At 39.5% G+C, this 19,963-nt stretch overlaps 1 protein-coding gene across 2 annotated transcripts in view; it reads left to right on the top strand.

Moving 5' to 3' along the window:
• The first annotated feature begins 3,419 nt into the window (after positions 1-3,419).
• The window catches only part of pcbp4 (poly(rC) binding protein 4), a 42,027-nt gene continuing 25,483 nt past the window's right edge, over positions 3,420-19,963 (top strand). The window contains exons 1-3 of one of the 2 annotated variants that reach the window (XM_037277538.1): positions 3,420-3,609; positions 6,092-6,305; positions 19,584-19,773. In XM_037277538.1, the coding sequence (XP_037133433.1) occupies positions 19,666-19,773 (108 nt within the window). In that variant the 5' untranslated portion in view covers positions 3,420-3,609; positions 6,092-6,305; positions 19,584-19,665. The remainder of the gene's footprint in view (positions 3,610-6,091; positions 6,306-19,583; positions 19,774-19,963) is intronic. The other variant, XM_037277530.1, reaches the window with a different exon arrangement.

Raw genomic sequence — 19,963 nt, 5'->3', positions numbered from 1 at the left:
TTTACGTATGAATGAACCTGTCATAATTCTAGTCCTGTTTTGTGTCACAGTTTCCTTTTATCGTTTCTGACTGTTAATGCCAGTTGTCCGGTAACGTGACGGGGTGAAGCTAATAATGGCACCCATGACTAATTGATGACAAGACACGTGCGAGATTTCCTTGACAAGATGAGACTGAAACATGCAATAAATGTGTTTAAATTTGTGTTTAAAGTGTTTAAATTTGAATGATTGATGCTTGATTTTTTTTAATACAAACATGCCACAAATTCTGCTGTAACTTAAAGATTGAAAAGAATAGACGGGCTGCATTAAAAGCTAAACATTTCTTCCTTAAGAAAGATTTGACAAAGCAAATGAAAATTTGTAATGGCGGTAGTTTGTTATTTGTCTTGCATGAATGAGATTGAAATCCACACAGAAAGAAATCCCAAACAAACAGAAAAACACGCTCGTATCAACTGTGTTGTTGTGTAAGCTATTCTAAATCTAAATCTCTTATTAGTATTCCATCTCCATTCTGTACAAATGTCTCCTTCACCTCCATTGTTCAAACGACTACATTTGCTTGAGAGAGAAGCCATATATCTTCAAAAGATTATGGAAATGTGCTATTTCATATACACCAGCAGCCTGCATTGAAATGCACGACTTAAATATACACGGCTTTTGTTGGGGTAAGCATTTCATGCATGCCCCTCTTAATTTGTATATTTGACACCACACCACCAACTTCTTACAACATCCCTATTGTGAAAATCTTTCTTTTGAAAACCAAAGTCGTGGGGTTGGGTTGACCGCCTTTGTTTGCGTTCCCCATTATGTCTTCCACTGCCACGTCAGAGGAATAGCAGGTAATTCCATGGAGACAAAGTGAAACCATGCTCGTTTGTGCGTGACAGTTTCCGAGTGGAAAAGAGACATCCCACGGCTCAGTGATAATAGTTGTTGGCCTGGTGTCGTCTCTCATTTTTCTAACGAGAGACGTTTATAAAGCTTGGATGCTCCCGTACAAGCAGGCATGGTGTTCAATGTGTTTGCCAGAAAAAAAGAGCTGTACTCACATTTCACTGCAAGCGTCAATTTTGTAATTTCAGCGGTTCACTTTTTGTGTTAATGGAGAAAGCTTGACAGTAAATGCATGCAGCCTCTCTTCATTTAAGGTAGCATTAAAAATACCTTTAATTGCTTGTAGTAAAGTGGTGCCTTGAGATATGAGTTTAATTTATTCCATTCCTTGTAATTCAAAGCACTTGTATCTGAAACGCTATGCAAATGCCATGAATCTGTTCCAGGACTTCACGGGGGAATAAAAGGTTGTACTATGTAATTTAATGAAGAAAAAAATATGTTAGACTTTATCTATATCTTTGATATATTATTTTGCTATTTTATATATACTTACATACAAGATTGCATTCATAGAGGACTACAAAAATCTGATTTTATTTACTGGTAATAGGTTGAGATTATAAGGATATGGGCAAATTTAAATTAAACAAAGTTTATAAACAATTATGGGATTATAAAGCTCCACACCAGCATACTCAAAATTCAACAGGAAGTGCCATTTCAGTGCCCCAAAGTTAATAGAAAATGCCTCAAAATCAAGGAAGGGCCGCAAATTGCACAAGTGCGCTAAAAGACCCCAAATTATATTTTCTCCTCTAATTTTCACATTTTACGACTGATTTGACCACAAAATTATTACAAAATGATTATAACATTTCCAAATAAAAAGCAAAAATTACATTTTTTGTTTTTCTTTCTATGTCATTCAATATTATTCCACTTAACACCATTACTTCAAATCATTCTACTAAATTTTTCAGTTTGTCACCCTTCACATTAATTTCTCTTGAATTTCGGGTTAGTTATGTTTTGGGTTGCCTTTCCATGCTTGAATATTTATGCTAAGTACGTTGCTAGAATCAAACACAATTAGCATCCATCAAGTCGCTCCTCTGCATGCCTTTGCCTTAGATGTCCCTGCAGAAAGGCTATGAAAGCACACAGCGCCCTCTGCTGATTATAAACATCTACAGTGTATCTCTCAAAGGAACATTTGGTAGGTATTGCAGGAAATACATGTATAGTACGAGATGTATTGCCCTTTTCATCCAGATGATGCAAATTGTACATCATCTTCATGTAGCTTTAAACTGTTAAGGTAACTTCATCTGTAGATGTGGAATATGGGTGGATTGCTGAGAGAAAACACACATGCAAATTCCACACAGGAAGCCCGGATTCAAAGAGTGCATACTTGAGAATAAATCAAGACAGTGTCGTGGAACGTATACTTGCACTTTGGATATGAGTTGCTTTTTTTGCTTAATCTTAAAGCAAAAACTTGGAGTACAAATGCAATATGGTCCCAAGTGAATTTAGAATAAATTGCAGTTTTGCACATATTATTGGTAAATATGCCTAATTAAAGAGGCTTCAACCATTTTATTGCACATTGTGTATGCCAAGCACCCACGTAACCACCGTGACCTGAATGCTTGCTAAAAGTGACAGCTATGAAGCCGAGAAGGGAGCAGACCCCACAGTATGGTGTATAGATGTCTCTAATAGACATCTGTAAAGATGGCCAAGGCTCGAGCACCAAAAGGAGCAATACAATTGAAGAAGTGTGACAAAAGCGGTTTAAAAGACAGACTTTGCAATAATATATCTTATCTTTTTACTCTAGACAGGACAGAGGGCAATGTAGAATAAAATGGTGGTGCCCTGAGATGATTGAAAACAGATGGATTAATTTTATTCCATTATTCGCAATATCCTATTTAGACTAGTGGGGGCAGTGGGCACTCGGAATATATTATTTCAATGAAATGTTTTGCCTTTAGTTCCTCTTTAAAAATGTAACTGTAACAATAGCACATCACACTATAATATACAGTAGATTGCTGTTTTTTTTTTAAAATCATTACAATATTCTGTTGGGAATGGTTTTGCAATGTAACACAGCAGTTGCGATGCTAAAATAATCCAACAGATGGCACAAATTCACTTGTTTTCGAATTGTCAAAACTTCAGAGGCGCTCGTGGTTTTGCATATTTCTTTGTACTGCATAAAGAATCCATCCATCCATCCATCCATCCAAGAAATATGTATTTGTGATGATTATTATTATTATTATTATTATTATTAGATTTTTTAAATATGCAAGTGTATTTAATGTCAGCTATCCTATAGCCTCTGAGCCTCTGTGTCACCACACCAACCGATCTTGGAAGTTAATAGGAATATGAACCCCGGAAAAAATGTTTATAATGGTTTCAATAATATCAAGATAGCTGGTGCTCCTGCAGAGGTCCTGTGAGGATAGGAGGAGCAGTGTGCAAGCCAGCGTGGTGGGGGTGGGTGGGTTAGGGCATGGTGCGCCCCCCCGCCCCCACTCACCCGCGGACCGCCTGCCTCAGTCTCTCTCCATCACTGTGAACGGACTGGTCGCGTCCTCGCTGCTCCTTCTGTGCACTCCTCGTCCACTCAGTCGTACAGCTCCGCGGTCGTGGAATCTAATGTGGATACAAACACCGAGGAATTCCAACCAATGGCGATTCTTTAACTGGAGCCTTCGGCCGATTGCATCCGAACAGGTACAACGGAGATGACGCGTTTTGTGTTGTCCAACTTGACACCTTGCGATGCATTTCACTCGGCAATCGGGGATTTTCAACTGGAGTATTCCAACGCGCATTATTATGCATGCTTGGTGAATTAATGAACACGTGAAGTGTTTGAGCACACATGCACCGCGCAAAATAGTCTTCTGAGTGAGTGAGTGAGTGAGTGAGTGAGTGAGTGAGTGAGTGAGTGAGTGAGTGTCGGACACACAGGCCGGACACAATCGGTGTGTTGTGCGAGGACAATTTGATGATAATGAAGGGGGGGGGGGGCTACCGGTTCCAAACACAAAGATCTTTCTGCTCAAGTCTGCTCGTGTGGGCGCCCGCCCGCCCGCCTGGTGCTGAGGCAGCGACTTGTGTGACAGCACCATTATTCACCAAGATGCCCAATTGCATTAGTGCTGCATCTGGTTGGGAAAGCTGCCTTGATCAGAAGAAAAACACTAAAGCATACCAAAAGTCACTTTTGATGACAATCCTGGAGTTGTAGTTTTAAAGAGGGCTGCATGGTGTTGTATTAAGTGCTTTTAAATATTTCTGGCTTCCATTTCCTCTTGTGTATATGATGTCAAGTGAAAAATTCTCTGACGGGTATAATTTAGTGTAAGTAAAGTCAGAAATTTGCTTTTGATTCTTAAGTAAGGGTGTAAACTCATTAGTTCTCAGGCCACATTCACCCTAATTTGTTCTCAAGTCAACAATCATTATTAAAATGCTGTTAAAATTAATTGATTAACTGACAGGTAAATGATTATCATATTAATCCTCAAGTATTTTAATAATCAAGTACTTTTTTAGAGCCTTTTTTACATCAGAATTGTCCAAATCCTGTATTGTCAGCTTCTCAACAGTAATTCATTAATTTCCAATCATTCATGAAACGAAACAGATAAAAATAAATCCAATGCATTATTATTATTATCATTATTATTATTACAATACACTTCGTGCAAAATAAAATATTCAAATGATGTAATAATCAATAGAATAATCGATTCCTATAATATTCCATAGTGACAGCCATAACCATTATATATGTGACTTTATAGTATAAGCTACAATAAAGGACAACTGAAAAAAAATCCTCATTGTTTTGGTAATAATACACAAGAAAATATTCACATTTATTGATTGTCTTGTTGCAAATCATGAGCAATTTAAAATGTCAACCTTGTGTATGCAATTGCTATTTATAAATGAACTTGCCAGGAGCTAGAAATGATTTCACAAATTGACACATCCATTTGCAAATCTTAACATTCTCAACTATCAGTGCCATACAAACTAAAGAGGGAACTATTAAGAAAGAGGCTGCAATTGTCCCCTTCCTTGGAAATGTATTCATAAAAATACATACGAGTTATTGAAAAATAGAGGGGTTCCATCCGAGCAACCTCTTGTGAACTGACGTTGTCGACTGACATTTTGCAATTTTCTGTCTCTTAAAATGTTTCGTCAAGAGATTTTCACAGAACTGCATTCTTCACAGGACAAATGTGGCTCAGCATTTTGTATGAAGTAAGCTTGAGACTTGGAATCTCTGAACCTTCACAAATGCATTAATATCACGTGTCAAATGCTGAGTAGCAGTCAATTTCATTTAAGTCAATGTGCCCTCTGGTGGACAAAATTAGAAATATTAGTTACTTTTATTGAAAAATAGCAATTACTGTAATGTGTTATTTATCTTGTTTATCTAATTGGTAGCATTCCGCATTAACCGATACCCAAGAAGTTCTCAGTTCCAAAAAGGCCGGTGATCACTGGTCTACAGCATATTGTAGCATTTTTTTAAAGGGAGACTACTCCCAAAATGTTCAACCTTGCTTATATTTTAAATATTATATTGTTTTGTTTTTCTAGTGCTTTGCTACATAGTATTTAGTCCCAAAAAAACCAACAACATTTAAAACAGCATGTCTACGCGCTTATGCGGGTAGACATTTTTAGGACCAAATAATCCATGGGGCTCACTGCATTGTTACGCTCCAATTTTGAAGATGGGCTTCGCAGCACATCGGCTGCATGTTGCTGTTATTCATTGTTTGAACAATTGTTGTGGTAGATGGCTTGACTATGACTTTTCATCAAGAGGCTCGCCTGACCAAAGTTCATATATTGTTGCCATATGGTTAGCACCTTGATTTAACCGTTCAAATCCAGGCTCAGGCTTTCCTGTAGAGTTTGCATGTTCTCCTTGTGCATGGGTAGGTTTTCTCCTGGTGCTCCAGTTTCAAAACCATGCATGATAGCTTAGTTAAAGACTCTAAATTGGCCAGAACTGTGAGTGTGAATGGTTATTTTTGCCCTGTGATTGGCTGGCGACCAATTTAGGATGTAACCCTGCGCCTGCCCAAAGTCAACAGGAACAGCAAAAATATACTGTACACTATTATTTTCACTCGCTAACATCTGACGTTGCATACTAAGATGATACTTTGTGTTTTTTTAGATTAAGCGCAGCACTGCTCTTGAGTCTGTAATACAGAATCAATAAACAGCTGGGAGTGCACCATTTGATTAATGCAGAGAATCATCATCCTCACAGCCTGGAGATGCTTCATGAATCTTGCAAATGCCCCACCAGCCTGCAGCAAGTGCACTCAAACAAAAGTGGAAAGAAGTAGGACACAACTGAAGAATTGTGCATCACTTAGTCTGGCGCTGTAAGCATTTTATGGCTTTATCATTTGGGTTGAGTATGATTTTTTTTAACACACATCTTCACATCCACACTTGGTAAATATATGTTTGATTTTAAATACACACATATGTTTGCCTGAAAACATTTTTTTTTAAAGTCTGTTGGCTTATGATGCGCACACGTCATTAGGATCCATTCCAGGGCTACAAAGACAGACCCCGGTGCAATGCCCACTCTCTGTCCAAATGTAATTCCGTAATGCACTCTGAGAGAGGGAGATCTAATAAGAAGTGGAAGAGCATCTTCAATAATGAAACCCCACCTGCATCTGTGCCGCAGAGTGAGGGCAGGGACTGACAGGCTTCATAAATAACACAAGCCAGATCTGTCACGTGACGCTCCAGCAGCTGGAAGCTGCCTATAATCCCCCTCATCTTCCAAAAACGGTGATTCTCTAATCTCTTCCCCGGGTGCCGTGAGAGATCATTAGGAGTGCTGCGGGAAATTGTGCAATTTGACGTCTTTAGTCTGAAAATTATTGTTGGTTCAAATCAAATACAGTGGTGCCTTGAGTGACCCAGTTTAAATGTTTTTCGAGGTACAGGCTGTTGTTTGACAGATCACAGACTTGAAATACGAGCACTGTGTGGGGGAAGATGGAAGTGATTTCAAGTTCTGCCAAAAATAGCCTTCAAGCTGTTTAATTTCATTATATTTTTCTGGTACTGCAGCTCTTTTCCATTAAGGAATTCTGCAGAGAGAGAGAGAAAGAGAGAGAAAGAGAAAGAGAAAGAGAGAGAGAGAGAGATTGCGCTTCACTGATGTGTGCAGGCAAACATTATTTAGTCCTAAATACATAGATTGTAGCTTCATTCATACAATTGGCGTCTTAGATCTAATCAATATCAACTGATTGCTAAATTGCTTGAGCCATATGGTCACATCCATAAATAATAGAGCATGGGTACGATCCCAATTGTTTGGACTCTTAACATCACCACAATGGATTTGAAAAGAAACAAAGATGATGTCATTTTCATTTCATTTCAGCTTTTCATTTGAGGGTATTTACATCCAAATCAGGTGGACATTGTTGGAAGTATTTACTTGTGCCTCCCACTTTTTAAAGGAGCAAAAGTAATATTGGCTGCTTAGCTGTTCCAAGGGAAGGTGGGCATGTACTGCTGCCAATGAAACTGGTTGCCTTCTGGTTATGAATGTTGCGACAAACACAGCAGGATAATTATCTGAAGACTTTTGGCCAGTCTGATCAGAAATCAGAAATTATTGGATGGTGCTTCACAGCCCAAATGCAAAATAACCTGAAGCATACTGTAAAAGCAACTAAAGAGAAAAAGTGGCGTGTTTTGCATTGGTCGAGTCAATCACCGGACCTGACTCCAATTAAGCATCCATTTCACTTGCTGAAATAAATGAAGGGAAAACGCCCTACTAGCAACAAACGAGCGGAAATGGAAGACAAATTCAATAGAGGCCTTGGCTAAGCATCACGAGAGATGGATTTCAGCATCTGCTATTGTCATTGATACGTTGCAGCCTTTTAGGCTTTGAATGACTGAATGATTTGCAACTCGGGCCCTCACTGTCGAATATTTTTAGAATCGATTGCTCTATTGATCGTCACATCGATAAATTGAATAATTGGATAAAATGTCATTTCATATGAGTGTATTACAAAACCATCTTCCCAATTCCTATTTATTAAGCAACTGTTGTTTTGGTATTGTTTGGTGATCAAAAAAAAAATATATAATAATAATAACTAAGGCATATGACACGAAAGGGATTGATATAAGTATTATATGTTATTATATATTATATGTATATATACATATATTGATATATGGTCACCAACTGCTTTGAAACCGATTCAGTGACACGCTTGCTCATTGTTTTCCAAATAAAAGCAGATGTTTGCAAAGGTCTTATTTTGTTAAAACACACACAAAAAAAGATCTGTTCTACTGAAGCACTATGGAATTCAATCATGTTATAATTACTGTTGAAAGGCTGTAATCCCATTAAAATTTGGATTAATATAATGATCACACTAGTTGTGAATTCATCTATTATTCCTGACACCTTTATCTGCAACTAAGCATTCAAAAAGGAAAGTTTGATTTGTGATTTTTTTTTTGTTAATCCCATTTATTTTGGTCCCTTAAAAATCCAGAGGCCAATCTATCAACTGTTGTCATTCCTACATTGATCGGTTGACCTGATTTGGATGTACGTACCCTCAAAATAGTGCTGAAAAATGTTTGTCTGTATGAAATGTGATTGGGAGGATTTAATAAAAATCTTTGGAGCTTTGTTACCGTACAAATTAATTTCCTCTAATATCGCTGTGATGAATCACATGTAGCAATTAACCTGCCTTGCAGCAATTAACCTGTGCTTGTTGCTATCTAATAACGTTTGACTCTGGATGCTCCGGGTCCGCTTGGTCGATTGAAACTGATCTTTCTACTGCGCTCCTTATCTCTATGTCACAGCATGAAATGGGCTCTGTTGTACAAGAAGGGTGTGCACGGAATTTGGTCACATGAACGCTGGTTTGTCATCTGGCAGCGCTGGCGAACAGTGCGGATCATTTTGTGACGGTGCGAGTTGTTTAGCAATGAAGGGAGTCTTTATTTGAAAGGCATCGTGACCCCTCGCTGCTGTTCTTAAGCCTGACCCGGTGGCTGACAGCGCTGCGAGCCAACCTCGCCATCAAAGGATGATGCTGTTTTAAGAGCTACTGTTTTGACCCAGCAGCCCGCATGACACTCCTTGTCTCTTTTTTTTTTGCCTCACGAGATTCACGATTTGATTTCCTCCCCTCAAGGAGCTACTTTTATGGAGTCGGTAGTATACAGAAAGTGGATCAGATAAAGCGTCAAGCCAAAAGATGACCTTTATGACAGTATTTCCCGTTTGCCTTCATTACAAAGCCTCTATTCTAGCGGCCATCTGCATCAGTGGCTCTTTGTGTACGGGGCCAATGACGATAGAAGCTTTTTATCACCCCCTTCAGCTGCTGAGTGCCTGAAATATTTAGCGGGGACCACACTATTTTTGGGTTTGTGCTCAGTTTGTTTTGGAGCTTATGCAATACCAAAGTGCACGCTACTGCTCGAGTCCAGATGATACGCCGACAACCTGCGATGCCGTAAACATGATAATTAAGCGCCTGTGTAGAAAGAATGTCTTCACCTATGATTTATGGTGCAGTCAGCAACGACTGGGAGCACCATTTGAGCCTGGATTCATTTAATTGCCATTTTTATACAGCGCTGCAGGAAGAAGCAGCAATGTCTCAGGTTACCTCTCAGTGACATATCGATCCAATCCTCGCTCCCTGCTTGCAGCCGTCCCGATTGCCCGTCTATCGTTCTCAATTTGCTTCCCTTCTCCCTTCGCGACCTCCTCCCATCTCCTCTCTCCTCCTGTGCCCTGCGAGGTGTCAGATTCTCTGACTCATGTTCTGCTGTGGAGGATGGGAGGGAAGCAGGGATGAAAGCGAGCTATAGCGAGGAAAGTCATTTTGCAGATACGGTGTGACCTTCATCTAGTGAAAGCCATGGGCTAAAAGCCCAAAGTCAATATCCTGATAAAGTGTATTCTACACTTGCCAAATTACAACAACCATTCAGAAGGATATAGTGTATAAGAGAAGCCTTCAAATAAGAAGGATCATGCTATATTTGGTCAAAGAAAAGGCAAATGACCAGCAAAGGCTCAATCAATCAATCAATCAATCAATCAATCAATCAATCAATCTATCTATCTATCTATGGATAAATATATATATTGGCTACAGTTCACGGAGTCAATTGAATCCACTGTAGTTGGTTTTCCCCACACGTGTGAAGATTTTTGGCCGTAAATATTGAACATCTTTAATCGGGATATTTACAGTCTTGACACACTTCAGACAGGATAACCTCTGAGGACAATCACTGGAGTCGGGTATTTGATGTCCTTGGTTGGAAAGGGACAAAAACAGTCTGTCTTTACGTGTGTACTAGGTCTAAGGCTCAGAGCACGCCGCCACCGGCTGTGGGTCTGGAAATACTCAAGAGATAGCGAATGACATCCCAGAATAACCCATAAGGTTTGTTATCTGCACATTTGTGTCATTTCACCAGGACAGGCGAAGGAAGAAACGGATTTAACTAATGAGAAGACATTTGAAAGTGACTGCATGAACTCTTGATGAATGAGGGATTCATGCAGAGTGGCCACTCAAGGATATTCACATCAAAATATTGCTGCAGCCTGACCGGGGCAGAAACCGATGGCTCAGGATTGACTGCCATTTAGCGTGTCCATTATCGTGCTGTTCATTAGCCATATTGGATCCACTCACTCCTAAATATGCAGATTGAGCCCAAGCAGAGGTCGGGCCGCGTAGAAGACAGCCTGACGCGACTACGAGGTGTAATGACAGGAAGGAAGTATTGATCCGCCCAACGTGGAGATAAAGCAGTCTTTGCAAATGCAGTCATTTGCAGATTCCGTAGCTTCTGGGCTGTCAACACGCTGCTAAAAAAAGGAACGACAGTCGCAACAACGGTGAGAAATCTTTTCTTGTCTAGATAAGAGAGTTGAGGGCATGAAGGCGAAATTGAGGAGCTTATCTAACTTGACAGCGCTCTATATTTATAAGATCCAGCACAGTTTTACTATAGGGGATGTGATCAGATGCATAAATTCACACCATCTGAAAGAACATCGTTTTAAATGGAATGTCAATGTGGGATACGAGTACCACTATTGGTACGTGGGTTGACTCTAGTGGTACGCAAAAGAATCACTGAATTAAATACTCAAACGGTGCACAGTCATACAATGTCCTAAATGTTTTTGTTTTTTTTAAATCAAGTACATTTGCTAAATATAGTTTTCTTGCAGTTAACTAAGGTACAATATATTAGTTGAGTTCTTATTATTTTAGTCTTTTTTTTTTTTTTAATTTGGTGATTTGTCAAGTGGAAGATAAAATAAAGGTCACCAATTGTTGCGTAATTAATTAAGCTGCAATTCTCACAGAACTGTTTGACCTTCCTTCTTTTGTACGGACGTACAGCAATACCCAAATAAATATCGTCCATTTAAAATAAACCCTGAAAGTGACAACGAAGGACATTTTTGCCATAGTCTTTGCTCTTGTTTTTATTTCATTTTGTCAATGAAAATGTGTCTCAATTTTAGATTTACATAGTTTGTTCGTGTTTGTTCATTACAATAACCTCGCTTGTACAAATTGGCCCTTTCATTCATTCAAACATAAGAAGCTCATTTAGTTGAATGAGATCAAATCAGCGACAAGATGTTATATATCAAGATCCCCTGCTGTTGCTGCAGGTAATATTACACAGAGTGTGTTTCAAAAGGCATCAGGCGCAGGGAGCAGCAAGCAGTCACAGGGTCTCCGGAGGGCCTTGTGGCTGACAAGCCGTTGGCTGTGACATGGTTATGCTTCAACTCTAAATGAAGCCAAGGTCTGATCGGGAGGACGGGCCTCTGCTCGCCAAGGACTGACCCCTCCCATTACATGTGACACAGCTAAGACAGACACGCTGAGAGATGAAGCACTGCTCATTTCATTTCAAGCGTCTCTCGTTTCACAGCTCCACTCTTTGCCTCCCGGCGCATTGGAGAGATTATAGAATTTATCCCTTTCGAAAACTGGCAAGATTTGACATATAATGATTGCACGTGTATTATTAGGACAGATATGTGAACATTTTACAAATTAATAGTGTGCGTATGGCTATGAGACCAAATATATACTATTTTAAAATGTTATCCACCATCGTGATCTATAAACTTGACGTTGATTCATTGTACGGTAACATGTTTTTCCACATACGTATGTTGAGGAGGTTTTTGCAGTTTCTGCACCAGACAATAAAGCATTGTGGTGGCAACATCATGTTATGCTTTAGTGGAACTGGCTCCTTAAGCAATGAACAATTATGAACAATTGCAAATAGCGCTTAGTGTTAGCAGAAAACCTTCAGGGTTCGATAAAAAGAAAAAAGAACCCAGCCAAAGCTTAATAGAACGTTGTTTAGAAATGAAAGGCACTTCAAATGCGATTGGTTAAATCTGAACACAGAAAAAATCCCCAGTTGCAAGAGGGTGTGTACACTTTTGCAATGTCACTATATCAGTAGTTTAGTTTTATTTCCACACTTAAAAAAAAAACGATTGTAGGTGGCATACGTAAGAAAAACAGGAAATTATTTATTTTGGTCTCATTTTTCAAATCACAAAAGGTTAGCACTCAATATGTGTGTGTAGACTATGTATTTTGGATCGCACTTGTTGATGGAGAACCCATCTTAAGTAATAGAGGAGCAGTAGATAGGAGAGAAGTTCTTCACATCGCTTTTCCGACCCACGGTACACGATTGTGATTCAGAATGGGATATTCATATTGCAGATTTTTCATTTCTTTTCTGTTTTGTATTGCATGTTCAAATTAAGTTCAGTCACGTATATACTATGCATGTATGAATCTTGGGAGGTTTAGCATATAACGGCTATACATTGATATTCCTTTTCTGTTTTGAATTGCAAGTTCCAAATAAAATTAATGAATATACTGAAGTTCAATCTAAAGCCAAATATATGTTCATGGTTTTTCTATAAGTATATTACATTTCAATGAGAGACATACCCTGCAGGCCATTTAATACCAGGCAGGTATAAAATAAGGGTTTTGTGATATACGTCTCATAAAAATGCTGCACGCTCATCTTCAACCTTGTGGATGAATCGAAGCTCACTTTGTAGCCGCCACGTGATTCCAGCATATCCAAGAATGTTCATCATTGAAGATCTTGCTCATTTAATCAAGTAGTGTCTGTATGAAGTCGGACCTGTCAGCATTTCAGACAAGTCCGCCATGAGCGGCATGTGGGACTTGCAAATGCCAGTCAAGTTTGTTTACGTGTGTGTATCTTTGTGTGTTGAGGGGTGTGCGTGCGCGTTTGCACCCGGAGGATCTCATTTAAATTTGAGCAAGACAACAGCGAATAACTGTCCGCCAGTGAATATGAGCATAAAGTACTAATGGGATACATCATTTTTGCCCCCCTTTTGTGGTTGTTTGTGTCTTCATCACTGTTGATGTCTCAGGGGAAGATGCTCTCATTGTGTCATTCTACGTACACAAATATAGTTTTAGACTGCAGCAACACAAAAGTTTTCAGAAAACTTTATCATGGCAAAACGTAGGCATAATTCTGAAGTTTGCATGCCAAACCAGCAGAAAATGTGTTCATCTCAAATCCACCCAAAAAATGTATTTACACAACTTTTTTTCAAGTGGCCCCACTTTACGTTATTTCCCTCGCATGTTTGTATTAACATCAAAACCCCTTAAACAGAAAAAAATTAAAAATTACCACTGATTTACATCTTACCATCATGATGAAAGTACGTTTCATTTTCATTTTGTTTTTGTCTCACACAAAATAAATCCTCAATTTCAAACAAAATAAACCAAAGAAAATTATTTATTTATTTCAACCATTATCATATAGCATGTGTTAACTAAATGAAATGCCCGCTGCGCTCAACAGCAAGTAATTGCATGACAAGGGGGTGAAAAATAACATAGAATAAAAAAAAAATGGTACAACTAAAGTGACACATCTGCACAACAACTGCAAATTAGCTCAACGCCCAAAAGGTTTCTTCATTTGCAAGATGTCACCTTAAAGGTGACATCTTGCAAAGAAATACACTGTGCGTGCGGAGGGGCTTGTAAAACTCAGATCGGTGTTTGAGAAGTTCACCGCCCTTTTTGCAGAGCATAATTTGCAGTTGCCTTAAAGTGTTGCCACCCGTATCATTCAAGCATCTCCACACACTCGGAAGGTAGACGTCATGCTAGTGATGCAGTATAAAGTGTCGGAGAATATTTTTGAGCTCCGATACTGATACCGATACAATACCTCTGTTGTACAGTGTTGGCGTCAGACATTTGTTATTTTATCTTTAACTCCGGAGTACAAACTTGAGATATGGGCGGCATATGGTATGGTGGCAGTGAACTCAAATCAACTCATTTCACAGCCAATAGCAGTTTGTAGAATGATCATTTGTGTATTTAAAACAATCACATTGCTTCAGAAAGTCTGCTTACTTTAATGCTAACAAGCAATGCAAATTTACATATTTAAAGTCAAATATTGGAATAACACATGCCGACAGATTATGCACTAATACTCCACAGCATTTATTTTTTATCCTCGAGGGGAAAGAATACTTATTGTGCTACGTAGATATGAAACTATTCTTCATTTGAGTCTGCATGAATGCACTATTATACTATCAGCCAAAAGAGAGGCGCCATAAGGAGCAGCAAATTCAACTGAATTGTTTAATTCCTTACATTCTATTTAAGTACATTTTTATTCGATTACTTTATAACGTAGTTCAGCAATTTTAACGATTACATATTGGACATGTATCACTTGAAAGCAGAAGTAAAAAGATAGTAATCAGATACCCGATTTTAGATGAGATAGATACAGCATGTCGTGTCCAACCAGCCCAAGTCTCAATGAAACAGCTTGACCATGACAATATCTCAAAAATACAGATTGTCAGAGCAGAGAGAATAAACATAGCCTGCTGTCTGCTATGGTGACCGCGTGTCCTATTTTTACATGACTATTTGGGTAATAGACATGTGCTAAGTTTGGTCCACCAGTTTTTTGCTTACCAGTGGACTAATAAAAGCGTTGCAGCTAACCACATCAAAAGAAATCAATAAAAAAAGAATTTATGCCAATGTACACAATCGGAGGTATCTGAAATGATATTGACCTACGCTGCTAGGGAATAGATCTCCGAAGGTTTGTGTTTTGATTACAAAAAATAGAGATAAATAATGTCAAAATTTAGGCCAGTGGTGTCCAGCTCCGGACATCGAGGGCCGCTGTGTTTACACGTGGCCAACGCATTTGATTCAAATAATCAGGGCTCCTTTAGAGCTTACTGATGAGTCGATCATTTGAATCAGGCGTGGTAGACGAGGGAGGAATGTAAAATAGGCAAGACGGAGGCGCTCCAGGACCGGAGCTGGTCATGCCCGCTATAAACAAAATACAGTCGACAAACACGCCTTTCTAAAGGATCAAAGGGTCTCCCCTTTTGTATTTCAACTAGCCGCTTCCTGTGTGCGTCGTAGTGTGTGAATTGTTGGCTTCTTTCATCTCAACAGCTGAACGTGCGCACTTTGTTTGTGCGTGCGAGGTTTCGGGATTTATGCGGGGCATGTGTGCGAACGGTGTCCCACCTCGTGCCGTCGCCATTGCACGTGTACTCAGCTTGACACCCTGTCACGTAATGCTCTTTATGTGCCCACACCCTTGGGACACCCCGTTTGTTTAGCGAGCAAACACTGTATACCCAAGCTCCTTTATGTTCTATATGCAGAGGGAAACCCTAAGCGCGTCTTTCACAATACGTGTCAGGAGTGCACAAGTGGTATAAGCCTGCCCGCTCGGTCGTCTCTGTGAGGCCGGGGACGTGTTTATCTCGGAACAGGTGTGGGCTGTGGACTCCCCAGACAAGCCAGTTGTAAAAGTTCCTTTTTATCTCGGCAGTTTCTCTGGTGTTGATGTTTTGGAAAGAAAATGTAATGGTTGGGTCGGCGGGGGGGGGGGGGGGAACATCTTTCCTCCGGTCTTAGAGATGCGTGCTCTAGATGCTTTGAGCCGGGATAACTTTGATGTGGCCGGTTGTCTGTGTTTACTCCTTAAGCGAGATCAAATTCTGCACTTTTTGGAGTATAAACGCTTTAGCATCACTAGCAATCCGAGTTATTTCTCGTGTTAATTCTAACAAACAAAATGCCTCAGGTAACACGCGCCGTATGAATGAAAGACGTGTTAAAATCAAATCCATAACACACACTGTAACTAGTTCTTTTTTTATGTACCGTAATTTTCGGACTATAAGTCGCACCGGAGTATAAGTCGCACCAGCCATAAAATGCCCAAAAAAGTGAAAAAAACCCATATATATGTATATAAGTCGCTCCTGAGTATAAGTCGCCCCCCCACCCAAACTATGAAAAAAAACCGCGACTTATAGTCCGAAAATTACGGTAAATAAGTGTTTTCATTCTTCAGACCAGTCTAAAAAAAGTACACAGTTTTGTTTTTTTTCCCCAAAAGAGCAATGTTGGTGTTTTAAGAAATTATTTATTAGACACGAAATCTCTTTATGGGTTTGTTATTAACACTTATTCCTACTACACTATTGTTTTTTTAATTGGGCTATTTGGACCGCTACTGTGCCACTTGGTGAGAAAATATTCTGAGTCACTGCCCTAAAATTATTGTTCTTGTTATTAATCTTTGCTGTTATGCTGCCCTAAAAGTAGCTCACATGACATGCACGGCAAATGGAGGCCGACAGGCTATACGTCATCTTCATTGCTGATATGAAGAGATGTTATTTCCCGGAAGCTGCATTTGGTTTCTCCTCAGGTCTGGAATATGTCAGGGCGCATTGGTGGTGACTTGTGACAGTAGCGCTACAGTCTCGGTTTTGCTAATTCTCTTTTCTGATTGAGAAGAAAAAGGCTCTGTTCATCCTGGAATGCTGCTGCCACTGCTGCTTCTGCTGCTTGAGATTCTGTAAATGAGGAGTTCAGATGCTCGCCGCCCTCGCCCGCCGGACACAAAGCACATGCCTTGTTATCAACCCCCGGAATTGCGCATTCTGATTCCTGCAACCATTAGTCTTAGTGTCAGTTATGCATTCGCCTTTTGGTGCCTCGGCATCATGAAGTCTCAGCACGTATTGCAAAAAATACGCTTGGTGGTAACGCGTGTGTTGAACACATATGACCCAAAATTAAATTCATAATCACTGGCTTTTCTATTTGTAGCTGACAGCCGGCAAATATTCCCAATAAACTCTTGACCTTAGTTTGAAATAAATTGAAATTACATGGGGATGGACAAGTCCGAGCATCTCCCTCAAAAAATAAAGCGCAGCGCGATTGATTTGCTGCGATTTAATCCGTCCAAACGACTCTTTGCTGCATTTACTGTTTACTGATAAATTAGGATGCCACGCTGTCCCGTGAAGGAATAAACACACAGAGGCAGAGGAGCTTTATGACATCTTAAGAGGGATGTGCGCGGGCATCTGAGCATATCTGAGCATGTCTTTGCAAGCTTCTAGTGCATAAATAAACCAACGAAGCAGTAATGGCCTTGTGCACTAAGCAAAAGCAATAAAGCGGCCTACAACACATCTCCCGGGAGTTGGATCTCATCTAAAATAATACCCATTTATTAAACATGATCTCCTCACATAGCTCACTGCCTCGACTGACGGCAATGCAGATTTATGAAAAGCACACACAGATGAGCATGTCCAGCAAAGTCAGCAGAGAAGCATTTCGCTAGGCGAACAAGTGACCTTGATTAGTCCAAGAAGACAGCTTACTGTTACAGAGTGTCATTAAATCGCCAATAAAATCCAGTGCTTCTCATTTTAGTGCTATTGAATGGATTGCCTTGAAATGGAGTACAGACATACTATATTCCCAAAGGACAAAACCTTCTTTAAATTTCTTCCCCCGAGCTACCAGTGGCCGTTAGAATATGGCTGAACTGACAGAATAAAGACACAATGTCACCGACAGTTGTTACGAACAAGTCTGTATTGTGCACATTTTGTATGCTTTTTATTAAAGGGGCAGTTTTCAATTTGCGCTGACGTGTTAGCCTGAGCAAAGAACCGTATTCAAGGCACAAGATGGGGCCAGACAGTTTTAACAAACGCGCTCTTTAACAACTTTTCAGATTCATGAAAACATCTTCAAATGCATAATTAATGTAGCTGATAAATTTTACGTGTTGAAAAAATGTTCGCGATAAGAGGGACAGTTCTGCCCAAGGGATAAACATTAGTGAGACTTCAATGCTGTTTTAAAATTAAGAAAATGGTAAAAAGTCAATTGTATAAAATTTCCTCTTGATCCTCTTAAATAAAGTTATGGAAAAAGCAGTAGACAGCCTTCATATCAAGTGGCGTCTTTAAAAATATCAGCCACATCTTTTAAAGAGCTATTTCTGGGGAGTGATTAAAGCGAACGGACACACATAGCTAAAATGAACTAGCTCAAATTCCCTTAAATTATATGGTGCAATTATCTTTTTCCTCTAATTCAATGGATAACGGTAAAGGCACTTGTGTAACTTTATTCTCTCTTGTTGGACATATTTTGTCACCTTATGTTTATATGTGTGAATGTTTCCCATGTTAAAAAGGCCTTGCCAAAAGTCTGATTGAAAAAACAATAAATGTTTTTGAAATTCAGGCCTTAAAAATAAAGACAAATAAGAGATGAATGCACTATTTCATCTAAACAACAAAATTCTATATGGAAATCATGCGAATGATTTCTCACAATATGTATAAACAATAATCTTCAATATGGAACACTATTTCTAAAATTCTGTTCTAGGGTTTACATGTCCAAATCCTCCAATGTTCCTAGGAAATCACAATGTCCCATCACTGGTGAGCTATTCCCAGAACAAGCCTGTGTACATATATGTATGCTGTAGGCCATTTGATTGCAATGAAAAGACAAATGCTGATAGCATGTGTGTTAAAATAGTCCATTGGTGGTTTCTTAGCCTCAAACAACACACGCAACATTCCGAACACTGCCAATCCTCCAGCTCAATATCCTGTACACACCCGGGTCTTCATTATGACTCTGTTACGGATCACCATCTGTATCGGTCAAACTAATGAACGGAGATAGGAAGGAAGACAGATTTTGAGACCCACGATGCCGGTGTGCGCGTGTTCGTGTGTGTGAGCAATGCATCTAAATTGTGCAACTTACATGGTTACGATGGAGCTAAGGGTGTATCTTTAACGTTACATTTTTTCTTTACCGCTTCGCCAGAACAGTTTTTGATACACCACCATTTTGTATTGTATTTAAAAGCTATTTTTATCCATACATATATGAAACCGTACTTTTCAGAAGACATTGGACTGTCTCAAAATCACTGTACTGTCTCTCATTTGTCTATTTTGGTTTAAAATTTAAATCATCACGACCTGTCGAATTCGATTCTCTTTAAACAAATGTCAAAATAATGAATTCATTCATTGATGCAGGAAAAATAGATTTTCTATCTTTTCAAATGAAGTGGATACATGCAAATATTTTTTGTGTGCTTGCAAGCATTCTGATTGGACGAATGTTGAATGAATGTTCCTTCTCTTTCAGAGCAGCACCGAAGGACCTCGGAGAGCCAGCGAACCAACGCCGGCCTTGGTTTGAGTGCGTGACCAGCGGATGAGCCTTGTTCATGCGTCTCCCTGCGTGCCACTCCCACATCACTATGAACTGTGAGCAGGACTTTGGAGACGGGGGCTTGGGAGTGACCCTCACATTACGACTGCTCATGCATGGAAAGGTAAAAAGGCCTTCGCTGCACAATTTGCATCTGCCTCATGAATTATTCACACCGGTGCAAGAAATGATGTGTAACTAAATTGTTGTACTGTCTTGAGTCTTTACGGGGGAAATCAGGCCACCGAGCACCCAAAGATGATCAAAATCATTCCACAGTCGTTGCAAAACATCAAAAGCGGGGTTATGATATT

This window comes from Syngnathus acus, chromosome 2 (genome assembly GCF_901709675.1).
Source record: "Syngnathus acus chromosome 2, fSynAcu1.2, whole genome shotgun sequence".
NCBI lineage: Eukaryota > Metazoa > Chordata > Actinopteri > Syngnathiformes > Syngnathidae > Syngnathus > Syngnathus acus.
This window is presented reverse-complemented; position numbering and strand designations above follow the sequence as displayed.